Consider the following 24,638-nt stretch of genomic DNA (forward strand, 5'->3'; position numbering starts at 1 on the left):
GTACTCATATTTTGGAACTTAGCCACAGGTGCTTAGCTCAACCGACCCGTGGTGCCCTGTGGGGTACATAAACATGTGACTCATTGGTAAGCTGCTATGAGCGATTTGTCTTCTTCTGGGGTTCTATGTGACTTTTCAGCACACATGAAAATTTGACAGCTCTTAGGGATATCCTGGTTGGGAGGTCACCAACGTGTATATTTTGTTAACTATGTGAGATGGCCATCATTTGCACATGTTAGACTTTCATGCATTTTTCAATCTGATGTGCTAAATGCAATTTCTTTGCAGCAAGCCTATCCTCTGAAGAAGACAAACAAAATTGTTCGAAACGCGTCAATTGTCATACATCAGACATGGTGTTACGCAATGTTATGTACAATTTTGTGTTTGTTTTTTTCTTGCACCTTGAGGTTGTTCCCCTAAAGTGCCCATATTTTAACCTTTGTGGAAACACTGCATGTTAATGTTTTAATAAAGCATGTATTTTTTTCTATTACTCATTTACCTTTTTGCATTAATAGCCCTCTGGGGGAACCCTTTCATATTTACTTTTTTTTCCCCCACACTAGTGACTTTTATCTTTTATTTTTCTGTAACTTTTATATGAAGTAAAGGGCAACACTTTCTATAGAATTTACTTTAACCAATTTACTGTATATCTGTTGGTGTGCTTAAAGCTATTTTATTACAACTGTAGCACACACTTTTTGCCTTGTTCTAAGGTTATCTTGTGGTTAAGATCAAGTGACTTAATAATTCAAGTGCCGTGTTTGTCTTTTGGTTGCGGTAAACGTGCAAACACTTGTATCTGCACTAGATAGTAACTAGCAATAAGCACCAAATGTACAAAGTAACAGTTCAGACGTGTCGGCTGAAATTTCAGTGCGTATTTACAAGGGAATAAACTAAGCAGGGCAGAAGGGCAGGTTTCCTGACATAGAAACATACATGCACACACTTTTCTAATGTTCTTACCATTTCATGCTTGCACCTGTACATTCAAACCCTCTGTACACACACGACCACAAGTTGCATACAAACAGTCACATCGCTGCATGCCAAAGACTGCATCATCACTGGGACAAACACAACACACACACCGACATGCACAGGGATCTTACCTCTTGACACTTGAACTTTGCCCGATTATGACCAGTGTGGTGCAACGACCTCTCCAACCACTTGCCCAGATCACCCATGATGGTTTACCGGTTTGCGTGGGAGAAGTCAAAAAGCACATGGCACTTCCTGACCGCTCGGGTGAATGTCTTGATCTCAAAAAAGAAAACCACAGTCCTGAAAACTTTTTAACCACCTTCATTGACAGCAGCAAGAAGATCGTGTTGCTGAGTGAGGGCTTCCGAGAACATACGGGGGGCCGAGCAACATCCTAAAATGCATTGTGTGCCGGTTCACGCATTGCCAATGGTTCCTTATGGCCCTCAAAGCATATGCTGAGGCGTGAAAAACTTCAGAATGTTTTAATGTACTGCGCCGAATTTTAGTTACGTTAACGATGAGCTAACTCGGATGTTGATACCCGTTGTTACCCATCATGTACAGCCAATGTGTCCACCTGCTGGAAATCAGTACAGGTGTGAACTTAGCCTAAAAAAAAGGAAGTATGGTCTCCCTCTGAGGTGTTTTTATAAGTCGTAAAACTTCTCAACTACAGCAATTTTTAAACCAGTTTCTAGACAATCCATTTAGTAGATGAGCATTGACAATGACAAAACTTGAATTAGGGTTTGATCGTGTGGCCCTGGCCACCATAACAAGAACGTGGAGATGCTGGATTCCGTTACTGCCATTTTAGTCCTATCAGTGTGGACAGGATAAAAGAAAACTTGGTTTTTAAAAAATTGAATGTGAAGAAATGTAGATTAACACAAGATCATACACCAGTTATTCTTCAATTAACAACCTTAAAGTTTAAGTTTAGTAAAACTGAAAAATCAGCACACGGGACCTAACCTACAGATCAAGTCTGCTTGTCAGTTTTTTTTAGGTGGACCCTCTAGTCTCCTCTATGAAGTTGCAGTTGTCAATGGATATTTGCCCGACATCTGATCTTTTTGGCAAATACAGATTGGATGGGAATCTGTTCCCCCATCCACCTGGCGGATCGTATGGCAATCAAGAGTAAAAAACGGACAGTTGACATCTGACCACCCATAGAGGAGATCTGGCAGTTTGTCCACTCCGCATAAGCTGGGCAGACGAGGGGCAGACGAGGGGCAGACGAGGGGCAGACGAGGGGCAGACGAGGGGCAGACGAGGGGCAGACGAGGGGCAGACGAGGGGCAGACGAGGGGCAGACGGGGAGCAGACGGGGAGCAGCCATCCACCGGCTCAGAGGACAGATTCTACACCGAGTAGGCAGACGCCAACTGTGCCCTCCCCGTGTGAAGGGGCCTTAGTATAATGCATCCCTTATGTTTAAAGTTCCTCTTTCTGGAGAAATTCTTCTGTCCTGCCCCCCATAATCTTCTGATGCAGTAGGGGGTTAATACAGCTAATGGGAAGTTGAGGGCTCTCATCAAGAGCTCGACTTTGCCTGCCCTTACCTGCCATTCTTAGAAGCTGTACTACAGATCTCTGAATGCCAGATGGGTAGATGATTGAGCGCTTTGCCCCCCTCCTCTCAGGGATACTGTTTGAAAATTACGGGTGTAAGTCAGGCGAAATCTTCCTCGGTCCTGTCCCTCAAAGACGACGACCACAAAAAGGGACACATCATACCAAGTTAGATCCCTCGTGCTGATTTTTCTGTTTCATATTAGCTCAAACTTAAGCTTTAAAGTTACGGAGGTGGTGGGGGCGAGATTGTTTCACCAGAGAACCCAGATCTATCAACCAGCTGTGGGCATTATAATCTTTACAGGGTATGTCAGGGCAAAATAAAAGCAAATAACATTCAGCACACCCCTGCAATTTGCACTGCCCAAAGTTTTATCCCTTTAAAAAGGTTTCAGCTATGGAAACATACCTGCTTATCTGCCAGAAATCCAGTGTGCTCCTAATAAGCACTGCTTACGATTTTGGCACCCTGAAGCACTGCCATGACAGGAAATAAGGAGCTCCCTGGATTTCAGGCAGATCAAAAAGGTGTTTTCATGTACCTACAATATTTGAAAAAAAAGACACAATAAAAATGGGGAAATGTTAATATATTGAAGAACCACTGAAGGTATTTTTTTGTCTTTTACCCAGACATTCAATTAAACTCATAGCACAGTAAATAATGCAGAAGTGATGGGATTCGATTGTCATAAGAGTCAGGAGGCCCAAGAAGCTGAATTATCCAACCTGTCTCAGAATAAATCTGCTTTGGTTAGGCTAACCATTAAAAGCTTTTTTTTTTTTTGGATTGAGACGATACTAAAAAGAGGAAGATCTATACCAACGGCTTTCCTCAAAACACCCCTCTTGTAGTTGGAGGTCAACATAGCGTCACCTGCAACACCTCACTCAGCTGGTTGTCTACCTTGTGTCCCTCATAACAGGCCTTGTAGCTGGAGGTCCACCTGGTGTCCCTAATAACCGTCATCGTAGCTGCTGGTCTACCCAGTGTCCCTCTTACCAATCCTCGTAGGTGGAGGTCTACTTAGTATCCCTCCTAACAGTCCTTGTAGCTAGAGGTTTACCTGGAATCACCTATAACACCATTGGAAGCTGGAGGTCTATAGCATATCACCCATTGTCCCCCTGGTAGCTGGAGGTACCCCATCACACCTACTAGAGCTTAAAGTATGATAGCAGTGCCATTCCGGCCATATTAAAAAAAAAAAAAAGTAAAGTAACACGCAGTCTGTCAAGATAATGTAGAGTGGTTGGTGTAAATCAGTTCAAGATAAATAATAAAAAAAAATAAAATTACCGTATATATCTATATATTTCTACATACACTCGTGTGTGCGCAAAATAGGTTTAAAGCTATGCAAATAGAAATAAATAGCATGAACACCTTAAAAATGGATTATGGCTGCTTAAAATATTAACGTTCTGCGTGCCTCAAATTTATGGTTTAGCAACAGCGATTTTTCTATCAGTATTTCCAGACTCTACCTTGATTTGGGGGGGATGTCCGCGCTGCTTAGAAAGTTTCAGCTAGGCTCCTTTGATGTTTCAATTAAAAGATGCCAAGCAGGAGGGGGCAGAGAGTGCCACCCACCAACAGAATTTCAGCTAGTCCATCATGAACAGCCCAAAATTAATTCAGCATATGGCAACTTAAAGCTGAAGTGTAGTAATTTTTTGTTTTGTTTTTGTCACCAGGGGTGGTACTAACCATGAATGAAGAGCATCCCATTATTCTTGTGGTTGCTGTATTCTCTTGAAATCAGAAGTCCTCTGCCCGATGCTTTTGGTGTCTAAGAGCATTAGCATTCGGCCGGTGACCATTATGCCTGCCCTTTCCCACAATGTAAAGCACGCTATGGGGGATGGACGGATGAAAGGTTGCCTCCAATCACATGTGGGACGGGTAGTATGGTTTCTTTGAATGGAGCAGAGGTATGGAACAGGCATTTCCAGCACTGCAGCCACCAGCACGAGGAGGAGACGCTCTTCATTCATGTCAAGTACCATACTTGTGATTTTCCTTTAGTTTTTTTTGTTGTTTTTTTTTTATTAATCACATGAACTCAGCTTTAAATTGATAGACATATTGAATTTTTATAAATATTAGGATTTCTCTATTCTGGGTAAAGTGTTAAACAAAGGGGATTAAAACATACTATGGCTGGAAATAAACCCAGAGTTGGGCAAGAAAAGATGTGTGAATACCCGATTTAATGGAAAACGATCATTCAATATAAGGATCAGTTTGAGAAAGGATTTCATCTTCCTATAAAAATGACTTTACTTCATCAGGTTGATCTATAAATGAAAGGGATGATATGTCCGGGTGAAAATTCCAAACAAATCTGACAAAATCATTCGAACTCCGACAATAACATTTACGCAAAAATCTTTGAAACATTAGTAATTTATGATCGTTTGCTTATCGCGCAAGCTCTAACAAGTAGGGCCCTCCGGTTCCTCCTGTACCGATTTGTATTGTAAATGTACTATTGGCTTTCATGTTGTAAAGCGCTGTGCAAACTCTTGGTGCTATATAAATTCTGAATAATAATAATAAATTGCTTTTATAGTCCACACAACTGTCATGGTCTACTAGAGTTGCAAGACTAAATTGTATGAAAGGCCAGAATTCATTTGTTTGGCATCATGGCTCATTGTATACGGGTTTTCCTAAAGGGTTAGTTCACCTTAATAATAATAAAAAAAAAACACTATGCAACCCACAAACACTGTTCCATAATTCTAAACTATTCCATTTTTAAAAACATGCATTTATGCTGTTACACATCTAGGCCATTTGTACACGGAGTGTAGCCTGTCCCAAAAACTTCTAATACAGTGCATCTGAAAAGTATTCACAGCGCTTCACTTTTTCCACATTGTTATGTTGCAGCCTTATTCCAAAATGGAATTCATGAATTTTCCTCAAAATTCTACAAACAATACCCCATAATTAACAATGTGAAAAAAGTTACATTTTCAAAGATTTCAAACAAAGAAAAAACAAATATATATATATATATATATATCATATACACAAGTTTTCACAGCCTTTTGAAGCACCTTTGGCACCCATTACAACCTCAAGTCTTTTTGAGTATGAGGCCGCGTACACACGGGCAGACTGTTCGCCCAACTTTGTCCGCTGAACAGTGTTTGGGCAGACAGTCCGCTCGTGTGTGGGCTTTCAGCGGACAGTTTCAGCGGACAGTTGGACGGACAAGGTTTTTCGGAAATTCCGAAAAACTGTCCGCTGAAACCTTGTTTGAGCGAACAGTCCGCCCGTGTGTAGGTTTGTTCGTCAAACAAAGTTGCGCGCATGCTCAGAAAGGATTTTCACGCCGAAAGCTATAATGCAGTGTATAGGACGTCGTATTTTTCGTCCCGTCGTACGTGCCGTTCACGTCATCGCGCACGGTTTCAGCAAACTGTTCGTTCGTCGTGTGTGGCCATGTCCGTCCATGCTAAGTTTGAGCGGACTGTTTGCCGAAACTGTTGGACGGACAAAGTTGGGCGAACAGTCCGCGCGTGTGTACGTGGCCTGATGCTACAAGTTTGGCACACCTATTCCTGCCCAGTTTCTCCCATTCTTCTTTGTAGGACCTTTCAAGCTCCATCAGGTTGGATGAGGAGCTTCAGTGCACAGACAATTTCAGATCTCTCCAGAGATGTCCAAATCAGGTTAATGTCTGGGCTTTGGCTGGGCCACCCAAGAACATTCACAGTTGTCCCGTAGTCACTTCTTTGTTCTTTCTTTGTTTGTTCTTTGCTTAGGGTTGTTGTCCTGTTGGAAGAAGAACTTTTGCCCCAGAGCGCAGTGGAGAAGGTTTTCATCAAGGATGTGTCTGTACATTGCTGCATTCATCTTTCCCCTGATCCTGACTAGTCTCCCAGTTCCTGCCTCTGAAATACATCCCCACAGCATGATGCTACCACCACCATGCTTCACTGTAGGGATGGTATTGTGGCCAGATGAAGTGCCTGGTTTCCTCCAGACATGACACTTGCCATTTAGGCCAAAGAGTTGAAGCTTGGTTTCAGAGCGCAGAATTTTGTTACTCATGGTCTGAGAGTCCTTCAGGTGCCTTTGGCAAACTCCAGGCTATAATGTGCCTTTTACCGAGTAGTGGCTTCCGCCTGGCCACTCTGACATGATAGTTCCAAATTCCTTTCATTTACAGATAATGGAGGCCACTGTGCTCACTGAGACCTTCAATGCTGCAATTTTTCTGTACCCTTCCCCAGATCTGTGCCTCTATACAATGCTGTCTCGGAGGTCTACAGATAATTCCTTGGACTTCATGGCCGATTCCAAATCATGTCTAATCAACAGAATTTACCAAAGGTGGACTCCAATCAAGTTGTAGAAACATCAATGATGTTTAGTGGAAACAGGATGGACCTGAGCTCAATTTTGGAGTGTCATGGCAAAGGCTGTAAATACTTATGTACATAGGATTTATTTTTTATTTTTTTACTTTTTTAATACATTTGCAAAGATTTCAAAAAAACCTTTATCTTGTTATGGAGTATTGTTTGCAGAACTGTAAAGGAAAATCACGAATTTGATTCATTTTGGAATAAGGCTGTGACATAACAAAATGTGGAAAAAAGTGAAGCACTAAATACTTTACGGATGGACCAATTTCAAAAGCTCCGTCCTGTCATCTCTAGGATGGACCAGTTGTTGGGACCCCCAAGTAGTACAGGAGTGAGTGCTGTCCTTCCAAGCTCTGCACATGCATATTGTGCTCTTTGCTGAGCAGATGAGCTTGGCGGCTGTGAAGGGAGAGGTCATCTGTGGTAAACAGACATTGCTGTGCATGTGAGGGGGGATCAGATGGATGCGATTGCACCACTAGGTGGCACTTGTCACACAGCTGGCCCATCTTATAGAAGACAGGACGGATCTGTGAAAACTATCAAAAGAACTTGAGGTAGGCTCCACTCCATGCACAAATTGTCTACAGCAGGAGTCTCCAAAACTCTCTAAACAAAGGGCCAGTTTACAGTCCTTCAGACTTAAGCCGGACTGTGGCAAGTAGGAATAAACAATGTCCATTCATTGGTGTCAGAGATAGGACTAGCACCCCATTCATTGGTATTAGTGAGAGGAATGGTGCCCCATCATTGGTGTCAGTTGTGGATGGAATAGTGCCCCAAGGGCCAGATCGAGGCAAGCAAAGGGCCACTGGTCCACAGGTATGAGAAACACAAATGCATGCTAATTAAATCTGATCAGTTTAGTGCTAGGAAACGTGTTCATGGTCTGCAAAGGGCTTTTTTTTATGGTTAGCTAGCCAACCCTCTAAGCCAGGGGTCTCAAACTGGTGGCCCTCCAGCTGTTGCAGAACTACAATTCCCATGAGGCATTGCAAGACTCACAGTTACAAGCATGATTACCATTGGCAAAGGCATGATGGGACTTGTAGTTCTGCAACAAATGCAGGGCCACCAGTTTGAGATCCCTGCTTTAAGCAAATCATTTTTGTCAATCTATTGCAAAGTTTTATACATGGATATTGCCAGTAACAGCATTTCAAGTTGCAGGCTCACAAAACTAAGTCACTGTCAAGCAGCCAGCCAGCTGAGCATTCTGCTTCAGTATTCGTTGGGCTGCCTATTAGTTCTGCAGAGAACTACTGAAAGAAGTGCAGTAACTTGTCAGACATCCAGGTAAAATGTAACAGATTCACAAAATTGATTTAAGAAAACTGCAGAGTGAGAAAATAGATGTTGGGCTTACATACACTTTAATGCCCCAGGTGGTCTACAAATGTGTTTCCATTATACATTTTTTGGGCCTTTGCATTGTTAAAAAAATAAAAATAAATAAAACACAACATTTAAAAATTCTGAAGGGAAACAATTTTAGAGGTGCCAAAAACAGAAAAGGGAATAAAAATGGTCACATGAAACTGCATCTTACCAGCTGGGGACGGAAACACATGGTGAACACAAGTGTCTAAACCTTATAAGAGGGCCAAGCAAGTTTGGTCAATGACATTCTTACCTGGTATCTCTGCAGTGATTGTCTTGCTGCTCCCTGATACCTCTTCATCATCATCCGACGAGCTTGTACTGGAGTCGCAGGTCAAGTCGCTGTCACTGGTGCTACTGTCCTGCAACAAGTTGTACTTTTTGCGTGCGGCTGCCTCCCTTTTCTGCCTTAATAGCCTAATCCTCTCTTTGTGCTTTTGGCTTCTGTGACCTTTAACCTTGGTGACTCTGCCATTTTGCTTATCACTGGACTGGCGGTTTTTCTTGGCAGCCATGGTTGACGTCTCACTCTCTGAGCGAGACCTCCGTGACTTGCGAGCCACCGCAGCTCCTTGGGCCGCAGCATCGCAGCCTTCGGTTATTGCTTCTGGACGCCGTGGCTCGTTCTCTTCGGCGGAAGACAGTGTGTCCGAGTCGGCCAAATGTCCGCTGGAAGAAGGGGACAACATGCAGTGGTTGGAGGAGTCGCTCTCATATACCCGGCCTGCTGTTGGCTTGTCGCTTTCAGTAGATGCTAGTTGAGACTCTGAAGAGTCTCTTCTCAGCTCCATCAGTAGGCACGGCATTGAGGAAAGTCCGGAAGAGTCAGGGACATCCTGTGCATTGTCCTTCAGAGAAGCCTGTAGGTCCAGTGCTCCCTCATCGGGGGGAGAGTCCACTTTCTGTTGGGTCACAGGAGGCACTTCAGAGTCCAACAGCTGTTCACTCTTTCCAACTGCCTCCATCTTCATGTCAAGTCTAGAACACACCAGCGTTCAAATCATGGAGCACCCGTTGGAAGATATCTTGTCAGTTTTCCAAACAGCAGCAAAAAATGGCATTAACCTACAAAAAAAATAAAAAAAATAATAAATAGAAAGGAAAAATTAGGTAATTAAAAGAAGGGTCTCAAATACGTACCGTAAGCTTAAAGCAGAGTTCCACCTAAAAGTAGAACTTCTGCTTATATGCTTCCTCCCCTCTCCGGTGCCACATTTGGCACCTTTCAGGGGTGAGGGGGACCTGTTTATGAGAGGTCCCCTTCCCCACTTCTGGTCTCCGATCTCCCCGGAAGTTTGGCCCCCCTCCTCTGGGACAATTAGAAAGTGCAGCGTGATTCACGCATGTGCAGTAGGGAACCAGGAGCGAAGCTGAAAGGCTTCACTGCCTGGTTCCTTTACCAGGAATGGCGGCGACAGCACCTGGGAGTCTATCCTGCAGAAATCGCAGGCTCCCTGGACAGGCAAGTGCCCTAATAATAAAAAAAAAAGTCAGCAGCTAAAGTACAGTGGCACATTGGATTATGAGCCTAATCTGTTCCAGGAGAATGCTTGTAATCCAAAGCACTCGCATATCAAAACGATTTTCCCCATAGAAGTCAATGGAAACTAAGATAATTTGTTCTGCATTGACGTCTATTGCATGCAATACCGCAGGTAGCCAGAGGTGAGCCTCGAAAATAGACAGCACAGCTGAACTCAGAAGCCCTTTGAAAGACTCAGGATCGGAGTATTTCCAAGTGTTTGAGCATTTCCAAATGGCTCCCAACCGTTCCCAGTGTCACCAGCACCCCAACACCTCTGGCCAAATGCGGTACTGCACACCACATTAGATTGATTTCTGCTCCCTTTGCGTGACAACACTCGCAAACGGAGTCAGGATTTATTTTATTTTTTTAAACACTTGTTAACCATGTTACTCAATAACCAAGGTTCTACTGTATTTGTAGCTGCTGACTTACTTTTTTTTTTTGGCTGGACCAACTTCCACTAAAAACATGCTGAGACTACCTGTTGATGTCAACCCGCACAATCCAGGCCTAATATCATTACTGTACACATATAACTCAGGCATTTGCACTCGTCAAAGTGGTTCTAAAGCCTTTGGGTTTTTTACCTTAATGCATCCTATGCAATGGAAGTTTTTTTTTTACCTTAATGCAGAGGATACCCCCCCCCCCTCCAGCCACCTTATACTCACCCGAGCCCAATCCAGTGGTGTTCACAAGAGCAGCGGCTCTCCTGGCTTTCTAGGGAGGCCCTCGACTGGGGAGAGGAGCCAGGAGTGCCAGCGGGGAACTCAAGAAGGGGAGGATTGGGGATGCTCTGTGCAAAACCATTATAAAAAGTTAAGAAAATTAAAAGCTTGCATCACTTTAAAGTGGAAGTCAATTTCCACACATGACTTACCTATAGGTAAGCTCAGAATAAGGCTAACGGGCACAGTTTGATATTTACATTACATGCAGCCAGTGACCTCACGTTAATCATAAATAAAGACACAGAGCAGCAGCTCGGAAATGAGTCTGTTTGGGTGTCCCCATAGCAAGCTGCTTGGTATGGAAGCACTTGGCAGCAGGGGTCATGAGCGCCGACAGAAGACTCAAGAAGAGGACGGGGTTGCTCAGAGCAGGTAAATAGAATAAAAAAAATAAAACCGTTTAATATCACTGTGCATACATACACAGTGGCCAATTAGCCTATCGCATATCTTTGGGGTATGAGAGGAAACCCACACAAGCTCAGGAAGAAGCAAACTCCATGTAGTGTTTGAGATTCAATCTGAGGACCCCAGTGCTGCAAGGCAGAAGTGCAAACGACTAAGCCGCTGTGTTGCTCACTCACTCAGTTACACACTCTACTTGTATTTGATATGTTGATGTACATTGATAAGCTGGGGTCCAGATAAGAGGGTACCACCAGTCCTGTACGGGGCCTGGGCCAGCAGGGGGGCCCCAGAAGCAGGGCGAATTGTATGTGGACAGGGAGGGCACTTACTGGAACCAATCCACATTATGTCTCTCTCTGCAGCAGCTGAAAGCTGGCTTCATCTCCTATCCTCCAATTGGCTTTCAGCAGGTGAAGAGAGCCATATAAAAGGATCAGTTCCAGTAGCTATGTCTGGCCCCTCCTTCTCCACACTGTCTTCTGGGAGACACAGGTCCCAGAAGACAGCAGGGACCATTCAGAACGTGGAGCGTGACTCATGCATGTGCAGTAAGGAACCGCTGCCTGATTCCCTTACCAGGAATGGTGGCAGCACCTGGGAGACGACCCGAAGATTGACTTTGGGTGACAACATCCCATGGACATGTGTCCTTACTTTAAAAGTCAGCAGCTACAATATTTTCTGTTGCGTACACACAGGAGCTGACAGGCAGGGAGGGAGATCAGCAGGACAACGGAGGCAAGTAAACTACCCACGGTAATCATGGATCAGAAGCCATGGATTACCGTGGTCAGCACACTAAGGGGGGGCACAGAACCGGCAGGATCAACCAGGTTTTTTTTACAGCATAGAAAAGGGACAGAATAGGCAGCACAAGCACTACTCTGTTTAACCTGCTATAAAAAGGTAACAGGATCTATTTTTTTTATTTTTTTATTTTTTTTGGGGTTACAACCTCGTTAAGCCACTGGCACAGCATATATATTTGAGGCATTTTCTGGGAATAGGATATACATTATATGACATGTCTTACAAATTGGGGTACAGTGAATAAGCCAAATTCTTGGGGATCCAGAAGGGACCTTTTATTTAAAACGTTTTTTAATTGGTGCTATATAAAAAGAGAACATTTGTTGCACTAAATCTGGGTTTTGCTTATTTATACATTATCTACATCATGGATATTACCGTTTTGTTTGTCTTTAGGCTGAGACACAATCTAAAAAGTGGTATCTGAAGTAGTTTTCCTAAGCAATCTTTTCCTTATATTAGTAGTAAGCAACAGAATACTATTGACCGGCCGCCTGTGGGTTAATGCTCCGGCTGATGCTGACTGTAAAGTACCGGCACAGACACGACCGGTTAACAGATTTCTGGGAACGCACCATCCATTACCATGTTGCTGAAGACACAATATTGTGTCCTTGGTAGCAAGTCAACATCTCAAGTCTGCGCCGGCACTACATAGTAAAAATCAACTGCCAGGGAACTGACTGCATAAGGTCTGGTGCCAAAACTTCAAAGTCACCATTGACCTGCAGATAGATCCAGCAGCCGACTGACTGCAACATTCCAAAAACCAGGGAATAGATTTGTCCAAGTTGAGGATTAATGCACCGGCCAAAAAGGTCTGTAGAACACCACCCCACAACCATCAACTCAATTCTGAAACAATTACACATTACGTCTTCTTCATCCATCATTATTAGCCAAAGTGGTTAGTGGAAGTAGAAAATGCCCCAGTGTCAGCGGGGGTAATAAACAGTGTCTGTAGTCCGTAAAAAGGATAAATAGTGCCCCATCATTGGTAACCGTGCAAAAAAAATAAAAAATGCCCCAGCGTTGGTCACAGCAAGAGGAATGGTTCCCCAGTGTTGGTGTCTGTGGGAGGAATAGTGGCCCAAGGGCCTGATAAAGGCAAGTAAATTCGGCCCTTGATCCAGTGTTTGGAAACCAGTGCTTTAAGGCAGTGGTCTCTAAACTGCTGCCCAGGGGCCATATATGGCCCTTAGGGAACAGTTCCTCCCACTTACATCAATAATGGGTCACTAGTATTAACACGATACCAACAATGGGGCAATAGCCTCACCACTAACAATGATAGGGCATGGTTTACGCCCATAGATGCCAGGGCATTTTCTAATCACATTCGCCCCAGTCTGGTCCCATTAAAGCTTGAAGGACAGTACAAATGCCCTTTGCTCAAAGTATGGAGAAACCTGCTTTAAAGTGGTTGTAAAGCGGTTCCCTACAGGTATGCCTATAATAAGGCTCGCCTGTAGTTACTGGAAATATCTCCTAAATCTACATGGTTTAGGACATATTTACCATGTATGTTTGCGCCATCATCTGCGCATGCACACCGAGGAAAGGGCACGATCGTGCCGTTTCTAAAGGGCCCCTGCTGCGACTGTCAGCTCTCACACATGCGCGGGAGTGACGCCACGCGACGCCGGCCAGTCACAGAGCCGGAGTCCCCGGAAGGAAGAGGGGTGAAGACAGACGTGGCCACCAGCAAGCACATCACAGGCTTTGTTTGCAGACAAGTGGCACATAATGGGCTAGTATGTGATGCATACTAGCCCACTATGCTTTTACTTTGCAGGGAGGAAAAGAAGGAAATAAAACCCATCAGGGTTTACTTCCTCTTTAAGCTAACAATCTTCATGGAAAAACAAGCATATCCTTTTAAATCATAATGAAAAAGGAAAAGAAGCAGAGTGCATTGGGAGTTTTTTTTTTTTTTTTTTAACGCATAGAGTAAAATTGACAAAATATATGGAGCTTCTCCCACAGAGGTCAGCCACATTTCAGTAGCGGAGATAAAAACATTACAGACATAAAATCGCATTGTTCAGAAATGCTGGTTAGGCTCATCAGTGCACAAAATCTACACAAGAGGACAGTGACCGATTCAGAGATATGCAGAAAAGAAAAAAGTTCCTAAAGGCAAAACAAAAGAATTCTGGTCTCAATTTAGAATCATTAAAATGTAACGGCCACATCAAAGAAAAAAAAAAAAAAAAAAAAAAAAAAAGAACCAAACACTACACACAAAAACAGTAATAGAAATAAACACATATTTACCCTTCTAGCCCTGGCTGGTGCCAAATTACAATCTGCCTCCACAGTCACAGCTTGGATGAGCAACCCAACTACTAGGAGGCATCTCCACCTCCTTCCTGTACTGGACAGATGAGTCATCAGTGAGAGAAACACACACACACACACACACACACACACACACGTGCTCCACTATACTGACTAACGAGCTCTGTAATCCACATTCCAGCGTGAGAATGAAAAACAAAGCATGTACGTTCCTTTGCATTTATCATTCAAAATTGCTTTGTATGGATTGATCCTAACCTGCTCCGTGTGCTTGTAACCCTTCAAGTTGGGTTTCATGACGTCACCGCCGCATGCGCATATTACCCCTCAGTAACAGCACACTCACTGTGCCGTCAGTCCATTCATAAATATGCATCTTATCTCTGCGGCACTGTTCCGAGATCCCGCAAAAGATTACAGTGTCATTTAGTTCCTGAAACACCCCATGTAATGAAAAGTCACATGGGGTGTAAACATTGGCACATTACAAAGCACCCCAGAGCAAGATCAGCTGCATTATATAGTGAATTGCATTTTACAGGGTAAAAAAAAAAAAAAAAAAAAAAAGAAGATGAAGCCAGCAGCTACACATACTGCAGCTGCTGGCTTTTAACAATAAGACACTTACCTGTCCTGGAGTCCAGCGAAATCGGCACCACAACTGATGTTTCCATCAGCTGTCGTAGCCGATTGACGACTCAAATAGGACTGCCAATTCTCTATCCCTGGAATGAAAATTGCCGACAGCCAAGGAATGCCGTCTTCTGCCCAAGATAAGATATTATCCAGCTCTTTGGGCCGCACAATTCTTGTGCCCACTTGGTGATTGATATAGGCCACCGCTGTGGCATTATCGGGATAGATTCTGACAGGACAATTCCGTAGTCAGAGCGTCCAGGCCTTCAGGGCCAGGCGTACTGCCTGAATCTCTAGGATATTGATGGGCAAGGTAATTTCTGATTTGGACCATTTCACTTGGACAGACGCTTCTTCCAGGACTGTTCCCCAGCCCAGAAGGATGGCATCCGTTACCACTTTGCAGGTAACTGGTAGAAAGGATTTTCCTTTTTGAAGATTCTTGGATATCAACCATCAATTGAGGCTCTGACACACTTTGAGGGATAAACACAGTGGGAAGTCCAGAGGTTGGACCTGCTTGTTCCAAATTGATAGGATACTGATTTTCAGCAGTTTTGAATGAAACTGTGCATAAGGAACGGCCTCGAAAGAAGCCACCATCTTTCCCAACAATTTCATGCAAAGTCGAATAAAAAGGATTCTTTGTTTTGACCAACTGAATCAGTTCCCTTATGGAACTGATACTTTCCTGGGGCAAAAAAAAAAAACCCTCTTAACTTTATCTATGATCAGCCCCAAGTACTGCAACCTCGATGGTTTTAAAGGAGGATTTCTCTAGGTTGAGAATCCAATCTAGATATTCCAGGTAGTTGACTGCAGCGACCAAACTTTGGTTTAAGCGGGCTACCGACTGATCTATCAAGAGTAGATCACCCAAGTAGGCTAGTATCATACCTTGAGCCCTTAATCTGGCTAAAGGAGGAGCCAGCACTTGAGGTGCAGTAGCTAGACCGAAGGGCAGAGCTATGGAATGAAAATTAAGATTTTCTACCTCAAAGCGTAAATATTTCAGGTGAGCGGGCAAAAATTTAAACATGGGAGATAAGCATCCTTGATGTCGATTGACACCAGACGTTCTCCACCTTGTAGGATGGAGACTACTAAGCAGATTGACTACATGCGAAAGAAGAGTGGATATTCAAAAACTGATTTAGATCTTTGAGATCTAAAATGGGTCCAACATCCCCGTTTGGTTTTGGTACCGTGAAAAGGTTTGAGTAAAACCCTAATCCTTGCCCTTCCAAGGGGACCACTGATATCCCTCTAAGACAAGAGATGATCCAAAGCTAGAAAGACTTAACTGGATCTCTGGGAACATTAAATATGAGAAAACGAGAAGGGAATTCTCGGGAACTCTAGTTTGTAACCTAGACATATTGAGGAAGCCGCCCATCTGTCTTGACATTGTTCCTGCCAGACCCTTGAAAATGGCAGACGTTTTCCCCCACGCAAGCGCCCCTTCATAAGGAGGTTTTAGCAATTTGTTTAGTGTGTTGCCTCCCCCGGGGCCTCTTGACCCTGGGACTGACCCTGAGGGTTACCTCTTGAACCTCGTCTAAAAGAAAAAAGGCTTAAACTTCTTAACCAGTAAAAAAGGGAACTTTTCCCCATTAGGAATTCTTTGGATGTATTTATCCAGATCGTCTCCAAATAACCGTTCACCATGAAATGGTCAACTGGCCAAGAGTTTTGCATGGCGCTTCAGCTGACCAATTTTTCAACCATAAGATTCTACGTGTACCAGCCCCTAGCATAAGCCGTGAAGCCTGGAGAAAATCTTTCATAGCGTCTACTGTAAAACACAATGGCTTTGATATCCCGACCAAATCTTGGGCCCTGCTTATCAGGAATAATTTTGAGTACCTCTATAAACTGGTTCTTTAGGGACTGAGATAACCAGATCGCTGCCAGAGCAGGCTAAACCACTGAACCTGCGAGCGAAATATAGTTTTTAAAAATACATTTCAACTTCTTATCTGTTGGATCCTTCAGCATTGTCTACAGGACAAGTCAGGTTTTTGTTCACACAGGATATAGCAGGGTCAACTGCTGGAATCGCCCATTTCTTATTAAACTTTTTTTAGCCATGAATGGATAGGAAAAGCATAAACAGTTTGGGGGAGGCTTTAGTGAACCCAAACCAGAAGTGGGCTCATCGACGGACTCCGCTAATGGCAGCAAAAATGTGGAGCGGACCAATTCAGTGAGATTGTACCAACAACCTTTCTTGTGAACCTGATGCTTCCGTATTAGGTTCTTCAGAAGAGGAGTCACCAGCCTCTTCCCGGTCCCCTGAGAAATTCATCATCTGTCGCCCCTTGTTCACCAGCATGAGGGTCCTGAGCAATGGACGGGGACCTATTACACTTAGTCCCAACTCTGGGATGCGATTAAAGCATCAATTTGTTGCTCCAAGCTTAAAATGGTTGAAGAAAAAAACTTCCTTAGTAATATATACAGGGGCTGCAGTGTTAAGCGTAGCTGCAACACTTGTCACTCCTGATGGCTCACTCTGACCAGCCATATTACCCTCAGGGGAGGATGCCATCTTCTTTTAGATGGTTCTAGGCTTCCGCGTGACTGTAGAAGACTTTGTATAGCCCTTTTTGGAGGCATTTTTAAACCCCACCCCGACCATAGCCTGCTGCACAAAGCAGAGGTACTACCAGTAGGAACACATCCACTGCTTGAGCAATAGGCCAGCCCTGTCGCTGATATTAATGCTCAGCCTGATGCAATAGTAAATGTGTCAAAAGGAATGCCTGCATCACCATACCTCTTTCATGCCACCTTTGCTCCTGTCTCTCCGCAGCAACAAAAAGGTGGCATTTAAACTCTTTCCCCACGCTGGGCATCAAATGACGGCAACACCGTGCTAAGCCCACGCCCCCTCCCCTTTGAAAAAGCCTTTGCCGAGGGAGTTTCCGATCCTATGGGATCAGCAGTGAGGGGAAACAAAACGGCGAAAGGGGGGGCTGGGGGTGCGCCTGGAAGCCACCAAGTAAAGCGGCATGCCATTTGTTTTGTTTTTTCGCTTCCTCTCCACGAAGAGGGGGTGAGAAGAAACCGCACAGGAGGCCGTCTGATGGGGAGGAACCCCCCCCCAGACTTAACGGAGGTATTCTGCTGGCTGGAGGAAAGGAAAACTGCTTGTTCGGCACACAACGTGAGCTATGAGGAAGCGCTCTATACAGACCCCAGTGGTGACACATAGGCAACATTTACTAAATTTAAAAGGAGACATTCATTAAAAAAAAAAAAAAATTTAAAAAATGTTTCTTAGAAAACGCCACTTAACTTTCCCGCCACAGGGTTTTCCGTGGTAAAACAGGCCCAATCTTCACCCTTTACGGTGGGTTCCATTAAGGCTGGGTTCACACCGCTGCGGGGGGAGAACCGGATGTGATTCGCACAGCAAATCACATCCGATCTCCGTAGCACTGCGAGTTCAGCCATACAGATAGTATGGCTGAACTCGCAGCTGTCCCGCAGCAAACTCGCACAGGACCCTTTTTTGGGTCCGCAACGGAATCGGATCGCATGGGGGTTCACACCATGCGATCCGATTCCTGTGCGAGTCGGCAGATCGCACTGCGATATGCCGACGGATCTGGGGGTGTCATTAACATAACATTGACACCCCCAGCCGTCCGCATAGGGCAGTGTGAACTGCCGGCGGGAGGTGAGCGATGCGGGAAAACGCCGCGGATTCGCGGCGTTCCCGCATCGCAATAGTGTGAACCTAGCCTTAACCAGAGATATGCAATTAGCGGACCTCCAGCTGTTGCAAAACTACAAGTCCCATCATACCTCTGCCTCTGGGTGTCATGCTTGTGGCTGTCAGAGTCTTGCTATGCCTCATGGGAGTTGTAGTTTTGCAACAGCTGGAGGTCCGCCAATTGCATATCCCTGCATTAAACCTTCATGAGCTTGGGATCCTCGGGGAAACCTACAATCTTCGACCTGTAATAGCACCTCCACCAGTAAAACTTTATGGCCTTACTACCAAAAGTATTGGATCCGGGGTCCAGCTCTCTAAAATAAGTTTTTACAGGCAAAACCTCGTTTTTTTTTCGGATACGAGGCCCGAGTACCAATCAATTCAGCCTAAGAGACACTTTGAATGGATCCAGCTGCATGGCTAGCTCCAGCAAGGATTGCTCCAGCATGGCTAGCTCCAGCATGGCTAGCTCCAGCGGAGCTCAGCTCACATCTTAACTCGTGACCAACACCTTAGATCCTGGTGGAAAAAAACCCGAGGTACTCCCAGTAGTGAGAGGGGTTATATAGGGAGTGCATTTTTGTCTTAAGGCGTGCCAGTGTCCATCACCTGAAGGTGGTCAGAGCAGTCTCCCCACTGCAAATGCGCCAGATCATGCAGAGCTATGCAACTGGTCCTGCAGCCTCATATGACATGGCCCAGAAAGCTGCAGGTAGGAGGGTTAAGCTGGTGTCAAGTGAAGGTCTGCTTTAAGAGACGCTAATGTGGCATCAGTGAGACATCACTAGTACATTGGACCCAGTGAGAAAAGCTTTATGCAACAACCTTCTGAAAAAAAGCAATGCTGATGTCAGGAAATCAGGGTGTAAACCCCAAACATGCAGCATATATTACTGTGCACTGGATGAATAAGCCATCAGGGAAATGAGTCATTAGGAGACAGATGCGGGTTTTGCTCTCAGTAATCTAGCAGAAATGTATAGTGACAGGTTGAGTCAGTGAGGTACAGATGTATTCCACACTGAACAAGGACACAAGAAAATTGCTCAGGTATTTAAAAGGATATCCCAGCAGACATCACTGCCATTAAAAACAAGCTCACGTTTCAACAGAGTATAGGATTTATCAGCATGCTCAATCCCAAGGCACCATTCACACTTGTGCAACTAGTCCTGTGAGAATTTAAACATCAAAGTGGAATGACAAGTCGCAACCCATTCTTTTCAACTGCAGAAGTAAAAAAAAAAAAAGAAAACCCAACCCCAGTGCGATTTAAAAATATATCTATAAACCAAAAAACATGTCATACTTGACTCCTCTGTGCAGCTGCTTTTGCACAGAGTGGCTCCGATCCTCATTTTCGCGAATGCCCCACTAGAAAGCGGCTCTCCCTCGGGGAACTCGTGTGGGCGCACTCTCATGTACCGCTATTGACACAGACAGCAGGACTCGGCCCTGCCCCCTCCAGCATCACTGGATTTGATTGACAGTATTGGGAGCCAATGTCTGCTCTGCTATCAATCTATCCAATCAGGACCCGGGACACTGGTTGGAGCTGGTGTTCATACCCCGTCACTGGAAAGACCAGGTTAAGGTAAGTAAAGGTGGAGGGGGTCCACCTTAAAGCATTCTATGCATTAAAGTGATTGTATGTTTTTTTTTTTTTAACCACTTTAATACCGGCACTTCTCTCCTACATATAAAAATTTTTTTTTGCTAGAAAATTACTCAGAACCTCCAATATATATATATATATATTTTTTTTTAGCAGACACCCTAGGGAATAAAATGGCGGTCATTGCAACTGTTTTATCTCGCACAGCATTTGCGCAATCATTTTTTCAAACACTTTTTTTTGGGGGGGAAAAAAAAAACGGTTTCTTGAAAAAAAAAAAAAAAAAACACAACAGTAAATTTAACCCAATTTGTTTGTATAATATGAAAGATGATGCAGTGACAGGCACTGATAAGGCGGCACGGATTGGCATGGATAGGCGGCACGGATTGGCTAGGATAGGTGGCTAGGATACGTGGCTAGGATAGGCGGCATTGTAATTTAAAGTTTTGTAGGGATGGATGCCAATCAGTGCCAAACAATAATGCATGCCAATCAGTGATGCCCATTGTGGGCACTGATTGGCATCCCTGGTGGTCTAGGGGGCATACCTGGTGCTGGGCATCTCCTGGTGGTCTGGTGGCATCCCTGGTGGTCCAGTGTGGGGGCTGTGCTGATAATCGATCAGCACAGACCCGCCCCCTTGTCAGAGGAGCAGCCGATCAGCTCTCCTCTACTCACGTCTGACAGACGCGAGTGAGGAAAAGCCGATCACCGGCTCTTCCTATTTACACTTACACATGTGGTAAAGAAAGTCTCCGGAGACTCTTTACCGAGATCGTAGTTGCAGGGTGTCAGACTGACACCCCGCAACAACGATCGCCGCAATGCGCGCCCCCAGGGGCGCGCAGCGGCTTTATATCCCGATCACGTCATAGGACGTCCAGTCAGGATATTAAAACCACTTTGCCACCATCATTTTGCTATATGGCGGGCGGCAAGTGGTTAAACAAAAACACACCACACGCATAAAAAGGGCTATTGCAAAAATGCTAAAAAAAATAAAAAAAATAAAAAAAAAAAAGTTACAAAACTCAACTGTAAAGCTACTGGCATTTTACAGCTTTATTATAATGCCCAGTGTACATGAGGCCGAAGGATTCAAAATAACCAATCTTAAAGTGACTATCACTTGGCAAGCAGGGTGGCCGCCATAGCTGGTCGTCTTCTGAAAATTCTAGATGCCTGGCTATCTCTGATTTCAAACATGCTGCACATTGCTCAAAAAAGGTGTAAAGACATCTCTATACAGGTTCCTGGTCAACCTAGACCACACTGGAGTGACATGATCAAAATGACAGCCAAGAAACCAGCATTCTAAAAAGGGGAACGGTCGGTGATGGCAGCCTCCATAAATCTCTCACACCAGCTTACCCATTAAGCAAATAGTAGCAGGATAAACAGAAAGCTAAAATTTACAGGAGAGGTGAACTGCAGGCTGCAAATTTCAGCAATAAAATAAAGCAGAGACGAGGAAGGGGTCTAAAGTGCCCAAAGGGCAGTTCTTTGGCATTAGCAGAACCGTGCAGTGCTTGCAGCAATGTCTGTGCAGGACGCTGCAATACAGGAGCACATTTCGGCAGTTTACGGGAGGCTGGGACAAGGTATAATTAAAAGCAGGCTGGCCTCTTATATTGACAGCTGTGAGCACCAGATACTGCATTAAGGCATTGCGGGAATGTGAGAAGAGACATAAGGTTACAGCACTGGGGTTTCATGAAATAAATACGCTGGAGATACAGAAACTTCACAGCCAAAGTGCCATTAAAGCTCCATGCTGTGGAGAAAGCCTCAAGAGGGAGCATTTCCTTTATAAAACATTTACGGGCAGATTTTCATTGCAGCGGGCATGGCTTAATTAGCTAATCTGTTTGGTTTCCTATTTTGAGACGCGATACCTCTCACATGTGATGTTAAGCTGAGGCCAAAATGTCTACAAATGTGGTAAAAGCTATTTACAGCTGTATTATAACAGCAAGTGTAAAACTAGCTACTGCAAGGGAAGAGGGAGATGCCTACTGAGCAACGGAAATAGGCGGCACGCATCGGGCCTATACTAGGACTTAGAGAAATTCCAACCAAATGGCCACCAATACATGTGATAAGGACCAGGCGTAGTCTGACACATTTTGTATACAAGTAAAAATCAGTAATTTTTTTGCTAGAAAATTACTTAGAACCCCCAAAAATTCTATATATAGTTAGGTCCACATATATTTGGACACAGGCACCCATTTTCATACGTTTGGCTCTGTATGCCACCAGAATCAAATTAAAACTAAACAATCCAAATTCAAGGGGTTGAACAAATATAAAGTACAAAATTTGAGGAACTGAAACCATTATTATACACAGTCCCCCACATTTTCAGAGGCTCAAATATAAAATGTTCATTTTTAATATTTTGTTGAGAATCCTTTCCTGGCAATGACTGCCTGAAGTCTGGAACCCATGGACATTACCAAAGACTGTTTCCTCCTTTCTGATGCTTTTCCAGGATCTAACTGCAGTGGTCTTCTGTTCTTTGTAGGTCTTTCTGCCATTAGTTTTGCCTTCAGCAAGTGAAATGCATTCTCAATTGGGTTGAAATCAGGTGATTGACTTGGCCATTGCAGAATATTCAACTTTTCCTTCAAAAGCTCCTGGGTTGCTTTTGCGGTGCATTTTGGATCATTGTCCATCTGTACTGTGAAGCACCGTCCATTCAACTTTGCTGCATTTGGCTAAATCCGGGGTGACTGTATATCTCTAAACACTGCAGAGTTCATCCGGCTGCTTCTGTCCTATCAACAAACACCAATGACCCAGTGCCACTGGAAGCCATGCATTCCCATGTCATCACACTGCCTCCACCATGTTTTACAAATGACGTGGTGTGCTTTGGATCATGGGCTGTTCCAAGCCTTCTCCGCACTTTTTTCTTCCTGTCATCCTGGTACAGATTAATCTTAGTTTCATACGTCCAAAGATTGCTTTTCCAGAACTGGTCTGGCTTTTCTAGATGTTTTTTGGCAAAGTCTAATCTGGCTTTTCTATTCTTCAGGCTTATAAATGGTTTATACCTTGTGGGGAACCCTCTTGTATTTGCTCTTGTGAAGTCTTCTGATTGTAGACTGAGAATGATAAGACCTCCTGGAGAGTGTCCTTCACTTGTCTGGATGTTGTGAATGGGTTTTCTTTACCATAGAGAGGATCCTGCGATCGTCCGCCACTGTTGTCTTCCATGGATGAGCTAACAATATGTTTATTTATGGTAAAAGGCAGCCTTTTTCAACACAGAAACTCTTGAAATAGTTCCCCTGCTAAAAATGAGAAAACTACAACTCATGATACAATAGCGTGATGGTCAGTGGGAAGAATGGTCCTTACACTTGCGGTCATTGGGAAGAATTACCTCCTTACAGATAGCTAAAAAGATCAATGGTGTCAGTGGGAACTTATCCAAGAGGCAGAAATTGCCCAATGCTGAAGGAAGCCCTAGCAACCTCTGGAGGAACCCTAGCACTCTACGGAACCCTGGTCGAGAATCACTGGTATAAGGGTTTGAACATGCACTACAGAGACAGAATTAGCTGTTACAATACAAAATCTATTTAGTTTTAATCAGACGTTTGCCATTTTAGTCTACTAAAAAAGTATTTGTCAAAAAAAATTTTTATCACTGGTAGAACAGTGTCCTAAACTATGGTATTTTGCAATCTCCATAGGTGAGGCTTTAAAAATGTTAACAGGTTACCAGTTTAGAGTCACAGAAGAGGTCTAGTGCTAGAATCATTGCTCTCTCACGTTTGCAGCGATACCTCACATGTGTGATGTGAACAGCGTTCGTTGGTCCACTGCTGTTGGAATACACCTGAGCTCTGAAGTTCAGTGGAACCATTGCAAATGTAGATTGTTTGCACACTGCAATTGCCAATTTACATGAGCACCCATGCATATGAAAGTTGAAAAAAAAAAAAAATTAAAAAAACTTGCAGCTTTGGTAGAAGAAGATCTCAAAATCAGAGTGTGGAAATCACTGATGGCTGGGTCCAAAAGTGAGGAAAGAAAAAAGAAACAGTCACCGCTAGGACAGGACGTGGGCAGGAAACACCCACACCCATCCAAACCTTTACTACTCCAATATAAAGGAAAAAAAAAAGAAAAAAAAAAAAAAAAAAGACAGATAATTCTCAAGTTCCACGTGAACATGAAGAATCTTACCAATTACGAAAACCCACTGACCTACCAGAACCCATACTTGAAGTCACTGACCTGGAACTATTATGTAGACTGAGATAAGAGATAAGCCCAAGTCTTATCAGCCTGCCTATAAGAGGATGGATTGTGCTACTATTCCTGCTCAATTCCCTCTGACTGAACAGAATAGACTGCATGCGCTAATTGATCTTACTCCAGATATCCTTCAGCAAAAATTCTGACCCCATTCCCTGATCTGCAGAGACAGAATCTCAAATTATTTATATACATACATACACACACTCTATGGAAGAACAAGCATCTAAAGAAGGCCATAGATGATGCTATTTTATTTCC

General features: G+C 43.9%; 1 protein-coding gene across 4 annotated transcripts in view; it reads right to left on the reverse strand.

Moving 5' to 3' along the window:
• Positions 1 to 24,638, reverse strand: part of ARK2N (arkadia (RNF111) N-terminal like PKA signaling regulator 2N) — a 130,054-nt gene that overhangs the window by 86,204 nt on the left and 19,212 nt on the right. For all 4 annotated transcript variants that reach the window (XM_077463067.1, XM_077463065.1, XM_077463066.1 and 1 more), the window contains exon 2: positions 8,603 to 9,414. In XM_077463067.1, coding sequence (XP_077319193.1) covers positions 8,603 to 9,320 — 718 coding nt within the window. In that variant the 5' untranslated portion in view covers positions 9,321 to 9,414. The remainder of the gene's footprint in view (positions 1 to 8,602; positions 9,415 to 24,638) is intronic.

Source organism: Lithobates pipiens, unplaced genomic scaffold, assembly GCF_037356315.1.
Source record: "Lithobates pipiens isolate NorthernLeopardFrog02 unplaced genomic scaffold, aLitPip1_a1.2 Scaffold_3, whole genome shotgun sequence".
Lineage (NCBI taxonomy): Eukaryota > Metazoa > Chordata > Amphibia > Anura > Ranidae > Lithobates > Lithobates pipiens.